This window comes from Carassius gibelio, chromosome B1 (genome assembly GCF_023724105.1).
Source record: "Carassius gibelio isolate Cgi1373 ecotype wild population from Czech Republic chromosome B1, carGib1.2-hapl.c, whole genome shotgun sequence".
NCBI lineage: Eukaryota > Metazoa > Chordata > Actinopteri > Cypriniformes > Cyprinidae > Carassius > Carassius gibelio.
In genome coordinates, this window is record NC_068396.1 from 8,928,045 (window position 1) to 8,940,725 (window position 12,681).

Below are 12,681 nucleotides of genomic sequence, written 5' to 3' on the forward strand. Positions count from 1 at the left end.
AAAAAAATTGTAAACCTAAAGTGTTTTTCAAGTGTAATATTTCTGTAAAGGCTAGGGACAGAAAAATGGACATTTCCGTAGAATGACCCAATTATATCATCAAAGCAATATCACATTTCAAATTAAATCAAATATGTTTTATTAATTTCATTTGTTTATTAAGACATCACGTGATAATCTTATGAACATGATACTAATAAAACCATGAAATAAATAAAGTGTTCTTTACCTGGAAACATTTAAATAAACTAGTTAATTAATATTAGCCTATTTAAAATGAATTAATCCACTTGAATACATTAGTTTACAGTTAATTGTCAGATTAGGTACCAAGTTTTAAGTTTTTATTTTTATACACTTCTGAATAAATAATAATGTTTTTATTCTAATTTTAGAACTGTAATTATATATTTATAAACTCTACTTACTTTATGGCAATTGTAGGACCTATTTTATAAAAATCACATTCTCAATTTTAATGCAGGTATTAAATATAATGTATTGAAGGGCTATTCAATTAATTTTATCTGAGGGCCGGATTATAGAATTGAACATTTAAAGGGGGCCAAGGGGGTTGGGGGCCATCCCAATCTCTTTATGGATATTCAGTAAAATGAATTAATATTACCAACAGCAACGTCTGTGAAAGGTTAACATTTGTGTTGTCTGTCAATCAATAAAAAATAAATAAAAAAATAATAATAATAATAATTACACATTTTCTGTAATTAATCATGACTAAATGATTATTAATATATTGTCATAATTTTACACTGCACCTTCAAATGATTGTTGAAACAACATAAAGATGGTATTTTTAAATATATATTTAATTACGTCTCTTAACCAAGTCTCTTTATTACTAACACATTTTTGATAATACTGCTGATGATGTCTCTATTAAATGCATCTTCCTCTCAATTTTAGCCATAGTATATGAAAAAAGAGGCTCTAGAAAATATAACTTAATTTAAGTAAATGTAAAACAATCTTCACATAAACTATAAATTGTATATACAGTGAGTGATTTCTCTTTTTCATTTCCGTGATTTCACAGACATCAGCAAGTTTCACAGCAAGTTTTTTTTTTTTTTTTTTATAGACTATGATTTAGTGATAAATATGAAATGTTTTTATGTATATCTTTCGCCTTGGGCACCAAATAACCTAGAGCCGGCCCTACAAGCAGATACAGAGATTCAGCCACCAGAGTGTCTCTCTCATTGACTTCTCCCCATGTGAGAGGTAAACACCTGAGAAAGAAAGTGAGAGCAGCTATTACAGAGTTACGTATCCGAATAACACATTAAAAATGTTCGTCAGGTATGTGGTGACTTTCAACCCACTGATGGACACTAAAGAGGACCCTCAGGACCCTCATATATATGTGTGTGTATAACGTGGGAGCCGATGAGATGTGCGGATCCATATACAAGTTTTTATTGTACAGAGACGTGGTCTTAACAGGCATGGGTCAGATACTGGCAAACAGGTATATAGAGGGCAAGACACAAGAATAATCTTAGGGAAAGCGTGGGTCTTCGATTAGCGAAGTGCAGCAGTTAGTGTGGGGCAAGAGTCCATGTAGTTTGCGGGTGACCTCTGGTGGTGAGTGAATGGAAGTTCATAGACCAGATCATGACTGTGGGTGGGTGTGTGTGTGTGTGTGTGTGCGCGCGCACGCGTGTGTGTTTAACGTTTAGTAAATTTACTGTTTTGCCATATTTATTATTTGTTATTTTAACTAAATATGTCTGTATAAATAATATGTCTGTATGTCACATCACTTTTTTTAAGTTATTATTTTGGAAATCGAACTTAATGAAGAAGAGAAATATTGGCACTAGCTGAAATATATTTGAGTTTGTTATATTTAATTTTAGTTAACATTTATTTTTTTAAGCAACATTTTTTATGATTTACTTTATCACCATTATGCACTATAATAACCCTGATTTCACCCCAAAAATAAAAAAGTCATATTTTTTTTTACACTGATTTCATTCTGCACATATTAATGACTATAAGAGCAACAAAATAAGTATAGGAGTAACTTTGAATCTTTAAAAATGATCTATGCAACCCTAAAGTTAAATAAACCGTAAAAATCTAAAGTGCAACCCAAAAGTTTTATTTTATTTTGTTTCTGTTCGACAGAGATTTTTCTTGGTCCACAGGAGACAATATCATTGCTTTTTGGGTCCCAGAAGACAAGGACCTTCCAGCCAGGGTAACGCTCATGCAGTTCTCATTCTGCTTAGAGATTGGATTTTAGAAAAGTGGATTCTTTTCAACATGGTGGACTGCAAACTTCACTGGCAACGGCAGGGTGGTTACTTGTGTGTCCGAACACCCAGAGGAACTCTGTGTTTGTAGAAAGTCTTTATAGGACTTAATCACTTGTTTTCATATTTCACTTTTTTATGTTTTCTGTTCTTCAATAGGGTGTCATCTGAGATTTTCCACATGAGAGAGAAACAGGTTCCTGATGATGTGATAGAGATGCAAGGTAACCAAAACCTTACATTTTCTTAAAGTCCTTAAAGAGCATTTAATAGTATACTGGACTAAATGTAAACTCTGATCTTTATAAGAAAGCCATAATAAATACCATTCGAAATACCCACAGTGTTATATAAGATTGTTTTGTTTTTGACAGAAGTCTATAATGCTTATCAAGGCTGTATATGTTTTTGATAAAAAATGCAGTAAAAACTAAAATATTGTGAAATATTATTACTGTTTAAAATAACTATTTTCTATATTAATATAACTTAAAGTGTAATTTATACCTGTGATGGTAACGCTGAATTTTTAGCATCTTTACTCCTATCTTCAGTGTCACATGATCCTTCAGAAATCATAATATGCTGATCTGGTGCACTAAATTCCTTATTATTGTTTAAAAAGGTTTTATTTATTTTATTTTATTTTTTATTATTATTATTATTATTTTTTTTTTTTTTTTGCTTTTCAAAGGCTTTTACATTTTTATTGCTTTGCTCATACTGGTGATATTTTTTTTTTTTCTGTGCTGTATGAATGGGGCTCTTGCATTCGTGGACACATTGGATTGTACTATTATTTTTATCGCGGAGCATTACATGGCCTCTGATGTGGAATGGGATCCTACAGGCAGATATGTGATGACTTCTGTTTCCTGGTAGAACCACAAGGTAATATGACATGTTCAGTTCCTTAAGTTACTTTATGCTTATCCTCATAAAGCTTTTTTTTATTTGCATACATTTATGTACTCTGTATATAGGAGGACAATGCATACTGGCATACAGGGACGTCTTCTGCAAAAGAACAACAAAGACAGATTCTGCCATTTGCTATGGAGACCATACCCTCCTAGATTAATCATTCAAGAGCAAATAAAGGTGATGGCCTTTTCTACAATTTTATTTTTTTTTTGTAATGTCTACACACTATTTTGCATTATAAGAGCCTCACCCATAACATTTTTAACATGGAGGTTTTCCTTATTTTAACAGGCCATTAAGAAGGACCTAAAAAAGTACTCAAATCTTTGAGCAAAAAGACAGACAGAGCCAGTCTAAGGCTTCTAAGGTCAGTTGTTTTTTCCTTCATAATTCTTAAAGGTGTTTAGCTGGATGTTCTTTAATAATACTTATAAGATATAAAAATATAAAAATCATTATAACAGAAATGTATTCAATAGAAAATGTAACTTATTACATTGACATGTTTGTCTTTTTCATTTTAATTAATTAATTATCCATCCATTGTTTACTTATTATTCATTTATCATTATTCATTTATTATTGGCTTTGATTCATTTGTGACCCTGGATCTCAAAACCTAAAACAGATCTCTTTAATTTACTCTTGACCCGTTTTCTTTTTTATTTATTTATTTACTCAAACAGTACACTGAACTGAACTGCTGTGAAGAGAGAACTGAAGATGAACACTGAGCTGAGCCAGATAATCACAGCCTACCATCAAAATTTTTTTATATGAACATTTTCTTTGTATTTTATTTAATTTACTTAAAGCTGCGGTAGGGAACTTTTGACGCTCTAGCGGTTAATAAACAGAACTGCTTGCGTCTTGCGGAAGAACATTGTAGCTGGATCTACTTCTCTCTGTTTATGTCTATGAAGAATCACAAAGGTACTGGGTTACTCCGCCGCGGTACCCCTAATACAATCTAAAATAGTCAGAATATAAACACTTATTATAGGTGTACCCTAGTGATTCAGGACAAGCTAAAAACACGGTTTGTAAAATGGATTCATGGTGTACTCGCTTATTATGTTCATTTTTCTACATTTTGAACACAAACAAAGTTACGGACCGCAGCTCTGATTGGTTATTTTTGTCTTTCTGCAAATGGCAATAGGACCACTGGGAGGAGCCAGAGGAGCTTGATTTTTTCACAGATTATCTGTCTCATATTCTACTGTCAGGACATAATGACAGGTTTAATAAATATGTAAAAAATATTTTTTTAACAAAAGTTCCCTACAGCACCTTTAATGTTTTATTTTACTTCAATTTCCCATAAACTCCATATACTAGCCTACAAGATTGTGTATGTTATATAATATAATAAACATACTATAAATGTAAATGACTTGATGTTTCTCCTGTGGTTTAATATTTTAAAAACTCGAATTTGTAGCATTAACAGTTGTGTTTGTTTTTTGCCCCCCATCAAGTATCCACCTTTTTTTCAACTTAACTTAATGTGCAAGGATTCCAGAGACATTAGCTTCCAGTTATTTTATCTGTGCAGAAACAATCCTTTATGCTTAATTATATTGCAAACGGATATTTTAGTATCATATTACTTAAATTGATTATCATAACCATAAACACGCTGGATTGTACGGCAAAAATAAATAAATAAATAAATAAAGTCCCATAAAACTCCTTTAAAGAAGATGTTTTTAGAGTTTTTACAGCTATCACACAGTTGCAATATGTTTTGATGTGGATTTCAGGATGCTTTAGGAGGAAACAGTCGTACAGTCATTATAACCTATATCACTCCTGCCAGCTCCAATTTCGAAGAGTCAAGAGATACGCTGGTTTATGCTGACAAAGCCAAAAATATAAGAAACAAGGTAAACATATGTACATGCTTAATAGTAGAACCAGCTGATTATATTAAACTTATTACTGGATAAAGTGTAAAACTTTTAATGCAATATTTGAAAATAACCACTGAAGAAGTATAACACAAAAATAGATTCACTGAAAAGTATTAAATTTAGGCTTATGAGAAATTTACCATTCAAAAGTTTGGGGCTGGTAAGATTTTAAATGTTTTTTTTTAATAATTATTTGTGTGTGTATATATATATATATATATATATATATATATATATATATATATATATATATCATGCTTACTTAGTTATATTGTGATTAGTATTATATTTTTCAATATTATTACAACTGAAAATATATGTGTTTCATTTTATATATATTTTAAAACAGTATATTCCTGTGACAAACTGAATTTTCATCAGCCATTACTCCAGTCTTCAGTGTCACATTATCCTTATGTAATCGTTCTATTCTGAATGTCTGTTATTACTGGTGACTTAATTTTGTTGAGAAGCAGCCCAGGTCTCTCTCCTGCTATTCTGTTTTAAAATCTCAAACATAGTTTGATGAATTCAATTCAATTCAAGTTTATTTGTATAGCACTTTTTACAATCCAAATCGTTACAAAGCAGCTTTACAGAAGATTACGTTTTTCTACAATATTTAGTAGTAGCTTATACTGTAAATGGCGACTGTCAGTTTGTGCACGTATGACAGGATTTCTTAGAAAAATTAATACAAGACGTAGTCAGCCAGAGGATGAACATTATTAATTTTAATAATAATAATAATTAATAGTTATTATTTGATGCAGTCACACTTGTAGCAATATTTGTTAGTTCTGTTTGTTGATTCAGGGTTAGCATCATCTGAGGTCCTCTGAGGGTCAGCATAATCTCTTCTCAGGTGTTCTGGATCCAGACTGAAGCTTAGTTACTACAGGATGAATGTTTCATATCATGTGGCGCATTATACACGCATTATTGCTGATCTGTGGAGTGAAATCGACTGACTTTGTGCAAAGATTGAAAGAGTCAAGAGCAACACAAATGAAAGAAAGCAGACGTTCATGAAATTCAAGGTGTGCTAAATTTGTGTTTTAGAACTTGGGTACAGTAGTTGACAAATAATATTGAAATAAACTTTTTTTCATTACCATGATTTTAAACAGAAATACACTGACTATTTGAGTTGTAATTTGTTCAAATTCATATAAGAGTAATAATTTGCGAATCTTTTTTTAAACAGCTGTAAAAAGTAATTTTTTTTTTTATGATTGACATCTGGTTTCTCTATATGGGCTGTTTTTAGTTGAGGTGCAGCAGTACAGTCATGGTGAGATGGCTTTACTGCAGGAGCAGCTCTTGTCTGCCTTCAGAGAGCAGATGGAGCTCAGACGCAGGCTCATGGAGCTGGAGAACTGGAATATGGATCTCCACATAGAGACACGTCGAGACATCTGCTCCCCATCTCAGGATAAACACTTAAACATACAGACAGAGTTCTAGTCATCAGTCATTTTTCAATTAGAAATGGTTATTGTTGTAGCTACTGTAGTTCACCTAAAAATGATTCATGTACGTTTCACCTTTTCACCATGTTGTTCTAAAACTGTATGAATTTCTTTATTCTTTTCAACAACTATGTATTTTATTTTTTGTAGAGGAATGTGTGTAACCAATCAGGTAATCTTTGACTTCCACTGTGTTTTTATGTATTTCTTTTATTTTTTATTAAAGTCAGTGTCTACCACCAACTGTTTGTTTACCAATATTCTTCAAAATGTCTTTATTTTCATTATGAGACAGAACTTCTTAAAGGTTTGTAGCAATTTGATGGTGCAAAAGTGATACATTTTTTAAGTGCACTATTCCTTTTACTAAATTAAAATTATTTATACGTGTGTATATGTGTGTGTGTGTGTGTGTGTGTGTGTGTGTGTAGGCACCACTTCTCATTAACAACTTGTTTAACATTTATTAAAATAATTATAAAAGAAGGATATAGACAACTAATAAAAACTAACAAATTTTAAAATATGACAAAAAAAAAAAAACGAAATTACTAAAACTTTAACTAAAATGAAAATGGATATTTAAAAAATTAATAAATGGAAATGATAATAAAATTCAAAATATGAATGAAAACTATATCTGAGTAATACTGAAATAACACTGATAAGGGGAACCTTTCTGACCCTGGTTTGATTTTTAAGAAAGTCTTGTAAAAAGGGGCATAATAGGTGCCCTTTAAGCAGTACATCTGTTTTCAACAATGATCATGAGAAATGTTTCTTATGCATCAAATCAGCATCAATTTGTCAATGTCAAGAAACATTATCTAGGAAGCTGTTAAACTTGATCTGTTCATACCATAACTGGTACAAAAACCAAGCCAGAACCCTTCCAGATATCCAGTTTTGGAAAGCATCTCAGTGAAACCGGCTTGTGAGACCAGCTTTAAACATGATCCAGCCACTCAACAGCGGTGCTGGATACCCAGCAACACCCCCAGTAGCTAAAGTGAAAAACCCTCTCTAACTTTACAGGTACAGACCCACAGACGTTCCAGTTTCACAGCAAAATTTTTATGCAGGCTAGCATTTGGATGTGATCTCTGTTAGAAAATTCAGAACTTCTGTTACCACAATTAAGATTTTCTGTTTTTTAATATGGGTTCCAAAATCAATATGTGTCGCTTTTATCCTGTAGATGTGAAACGGGCCAAAAAATTAGCAAATTTTGATATTTTGTCAACATGAATTTAGAAGTGCAGCTTGAGAAGTTACATATCAGGGGAACCCCACCCAGCACCATTCATCAAAAGCACTCAGATATCAAACAAGGACAGGCAACCTACAAACGACAGCTTTCTATTCCTCTACGTTTTTAATAGTGAAATGTAGTTGGCAGGTTGTGGATTGTTTTGTAGTCCGAGCTAAGTTTACAAAAATGTTTTTTAAGGCCCAGGAGATGTTTTTTATTCCAGCAATCTCCTACAGCCACCGATGAAAATCCTAGACAAAATAGTCTACAGAATACACAAGTGAACCATTGAATTTGATTTTGAAATAAAATAACTCAGTTATTTTGTGACAATGCTGTTGCTGGTCATTTTCTGTCATTCTGAAGTCGACACTATACAAGCCGGTCCGTTTATTTTCAGCTGTGGTTTCCTGTGAATATTTGTGGAAGAGAGCTGAACTCTGGAATAACAGCATATGATTTAGTTCTGGCTGAAAGGCGGAGCATTTCTCCTGTGTTCACATCCTACTGTGAGTTTACATATGTAGCTTCAAGCAATCCTGCCCTCTTAACAGTGTGCACGTGGAACATTCTGAAATGTAGAGCACAAGAAGACAAGATTTAGGTGAGTGATGGATCATATTTTATGGGAATAGATTTTGAAATGAAACCACATGTCTTTATTTTTGTGTTTTTCTCCAGAATTCTCCACTTGACTTGCAGAGATGATATTGTCACATATTCCAGCTGGGTAGTTTCCATAGTTTCCACATCATTCAATAGTTCCCAGTGAAAATGCTAAAGCAGCTGCAGTTTTTCCTTCTGTTGGGAACATTATTTATCATATTCTTCATAATAGTTCACTGGGATGACGTGAGCGATGGGACTTTTTATCTGCACGTGGCTTCATCATCTCCTGCATTACCCACAAACATGATGTCCTCTGGACACTGGATAAGTGAGGATTCATTTCTCTGGAAAGAGTCAAGCGGGTCAGTCAAACCAAACATCACAACTTACCTAAAACATGATCAAGGCCCACACAACCTAACAAAGCCCGTTATGCAGTCTTCTCCAACACACCTCGAACTGCGTCAAGCACATCGTAGGCATTTAATAAGACAACTTTGCTCTGCCAATAGCAGCTTCAGTTTCCCTGGAAAATTGAAGACATTTGACCAGATTCCAAGCAAAGCTCTGGACCACCTCATTGTAGATGATCATCATGGTGTTATTTACTGTTTTGTACCAAAGGTAGCCTGTACCAACTGGAAACGAGTCATGATTGTGCTCAGCCAGAACCTGAAGGCACCTGATGGAGCTCCGTATCTGGATCCTCTTGACATACCATCAGCGTTATCCCACAATGCTACTCTGCATCTCACATTTAACAAGTTCTGGAGGCTGTTTGGTCGTTTCTCTCGTCCTTTGATGCATAACAAGCTAAAGAATTACACTAAGTTCCTTTTTGTGCGGGATCCTTTTGTACGACTTATTTCTGCTTTCCGGAACAAGTTTGCTCTGCCTAATGAGGATTTTTACAGACAGTTTGGCTCTGTAATGCTTCATCATTATGCTAATATCTCAAAGCCCCCTGACTCCGCTCAAGAAGCCTTTGCTGCAGGTATCAGATTGTCCTTTACTCATTTTATTAAGTACCTGTTAGATCCAAAGACTGAGGAAGAGAAGCCATTTAATGAGCATTGGCAGCAGATGTACAGACTCTGCCATCCGTGCCAAATTGAGTATGACTTTGTAGGCAAACTGGAAACTCTAGATGAGGATACAGATCATTTGTTGAAGATTCTTGGGCTGGAGAATCAGGTTCGCTTTCCTCCAGGGTACCGCAACAAGACAGCTGCAAACTGGGAACGAGACTGGTTTCGAAACATTTCAGTTGCTGACAGGAGAGAACTGTACAATCTTTATGAAGCAGACTTCAGATTATTTGGATATGACAAACCTGAGACCCTTCTGGACGAGTGACAGAAACAGTTGTTCTTTAAAATAAATTACATGTACATAATGTGAAATAAAAGTGGATCGCACAGATGTTTTGGCGCTTAAACATTTTCTTATTTATTTGACTAAAACAGTGAATTGTCAGGTGCACATTTTTAGATTTTATATAAAACTTGTTATAAAACTGTTGTTTTGTATTAGTAATGAATTTTTTGAATCAAAAACAAACTGATTAATGTTTCACTCATGGGAATTAAGTAATACAATTACAGTAAAATTACAAATTAAATGAACTTACTGTAGTTAATTAATGAAATTGAGTGATATAAACTTATTGGGATAGACCTTATGGGTAGTGCCATACTGATTTTTGGACAGGAATGAAAAAAATGGTATGCACTGCACAAGGTCCTACTAGTTCATGTAATTTTCTTCTGTTTAAAACCATTTTGTCTACTACTTTTTGGAAAGATATTTTGTTAGCTGAACAATCAGTACAACTGTCGTACTTCTGTCCCTCACAGCCTCATTTTTATAACTGTCGAAAATGGAATATGGCTCTACCCTGACTAAAGTCTACTTACCAAACTAAAGCATTCATTTGTTTTGGCCACAAGGGTTCAGTGTGTTTCAATAGATTTGTTGCAGGAAGAGCCACATACTACAGTCAGCAATGTGTGTAGCACTCAGATGGAGTTCTGAAATTTATCTGAACTCTTGAACCTTAAATGCTATTTATGAATTTCGAATTTATAAAATCAGGCATATTTTGACAGCTTTCTGAGGCCCAGTGAAAGTGAAGATTCTTGTTTTTATTTGAAACGACATCTCTGACCAAAAGGAGAGAATAAAATGATTATAATAAAATGACAGTTTCATTTCACTTGATCTGGAAGTGTATTGTCAGAGTTCTTTTTAGAGAAATATGACATTTTAATTTCCGAAGTTTCAACAATATGAAATGTTTTCAGAAATAGGGTTTGATATGATTTCAGCACATTAATCTGTTTGGGGTTATAGTTTCATTACTTTTTAGTTTAACCTGCAAAAAGGCCTATTATCTTCACTATAAATGAATCTGAAAGCCAGCATGGATACATTTGACAAATGAATAAAAATACCTAGCTAATAGCTGACTGAAAGGCTGAGACTGACTTTAACTACACCGTAAATTTATGATCAGGAAATATTTCTGTCCCCCTCTCTCATAGATACATGGTGAGAAGATAGGCCCGTCATATTGAGGTAAATGTGTTAAAAAGTGTGAAGTGTGAACATCACTACTGAACACCTTTTTCTTCTGCAACTAAGCACACTTTTTTCCGTGTTATTCCATAAAATTTTGTTTTTATTTTTGTACCACTGTTCAGAACTGTGCTATCCCATAAAATTACTACAAAAAAATAAATAACTACCACAATATTCATGACCAAAACATGTCAGTTTTTTCGGTAGTGAGTAAAGGGAATACATAATCCTCATATTTGGGTGAAATAAACAAAATTTTAGTACAATATTGCAGATTTTTTGATTGTTTGTTTGTATTTAAGTATATTTTAGAGTGTTTTAGTATGCAAGTTAAAATTCTGTAATGTGATGTGATTGCTACAAAAGCATAACAGTCACTAGCAAAAATGTACAGTCACGACCAAAACATGCATGTTTTCTCTAAGATGTCATGTTTTTGGATCAATGTATATTCAAACTAATGAATCCTTAACTTTGAAATAAGTATGATTAACTTTTTGCTTCTTGCAAAGGAAAATTTTATTCAAAATACAACAAATCTCATAAATTACAACTGAAATAATTTAAATGAAGTTATTGGTTTACTTCTGAAAAAAAGTGGAATATTTGTCCTCTCCCCAGTAGTGACAAATCTGGGGACAAATATTCCATACAACCTCTGGGTTACAAGTCTTCTTATTCTTATTTATTTTCTTCTATCTTATTTAATGCGATTATCAAAAATAATTAAAAAATATATTGCTGTTGTAATCTGTTCACTAGTTAAATTGGACTATGCAACAATAAATAATGCTACTGAGTGTTTTGTTTTTAGTCATATTCATTCATTATAAATGAAGAGATGAAAAGGTCACTGAAAATTCCATTATGCAAAAAAAAAAAAAAAAAAAAAAAACACTGTTGTGAATGTGCTCTTTCCCCGTCTCTTTAAAGTTCTCTATCAAACTGACTACAACTGGATAGTCTGAAAGGTTAAGGGCAAATTCACCATCAAGTCCAGCCTTCTGAACTACTGTCCTCTTCATCTTGCCTATTCTTCTGCTGTATGACAGCTTGAAAGGTTGTGTGGCAGGTTCTTTTAAAGTTGTCCCCTCTACGAGATGCTTAAGAATAAAGGTCAGTACTAATGGGCAACTGCAGTCACATACAGAAACAGGATGCAAGTCATTATATTGTTTTCTTGTGACCCCTGTCCGTGCTGACTCATGTCCATTATTTCTTAGTTATTCACATTCTTTCACCCCCCTGAAAAGGGATCCCACTTGTTGCAACATAATGTAGATCAGTGAATGAACTAAAAACAGAGTAGGACTAATAAAGAAAGTGTGCAGAATCCTTCTGTTTGCACTTTCTGCTAACAGTGAACAAAGCAGTGGCTAAAGCCTTCTACATATTGCATGATTTTAGCAGTCCTGCAGATCACACTGTGCAACATGGATCTGATAAACTTGAGTGGGACATGCATGTAGACTGTACGGTGATGACACCTACTGATGCTATGGTGCACGTTCCTATAGAAGAATAAAATGTCATCAGCATGTGCCAGTTTTTATGTGTGGTGACAAGAGTGGAAATGGCGAAAGAGGAAGGGATAAGAGCTTGAGGTAAGCAGTTTATGTTTTAAAAAAAACATGTTGTGTTGA

The 12,681-nt window shown here is 33.5% G+C and overlaps 1 protein-coding gene and 1 long non-coding RNA gene across 2 annotated transcripts; both read left to right on the top strand.

Annotated features, from left to right (window-relative positions):
- The first annotated feature begins 2,165 nt into the window (after nucleotides 1-2,165).
- Nucleotides 2,166-4,603, top strand: LOC127949618 (uncharacterized). The gene is made up of 4 exons (XR_008152398.1): nucleotides 2,166-3,176; nucleotides 3,269-3,386; nucleotides 3,501-3,576; nucleotides 3,896-4,603. It is a non-coding gene; the product is annotated as an uncharacterized LOC127949618 (long non-coding RNA).
- A 4,020-nt stretch (nucleotides 4,604-8,623) lies between these two features.
- Nucleotides 8,624-9,814, top strand: LOC127948966 (carbohydrate sulfotransferase 12-like). Its single transcript, XM_052545849.1, has one exon. The coding sequence runs from the start codon at nucleotides 8,624-8,626 to the stop codon at nucleotides 9,812-9,814; it is 1,191 nt and encodes a 396-aa protein (XP_052401809.1).
- The last annotated feature ends 2,867 nt before the right edge of the window (nucleotides 9,815-12,681 follow it).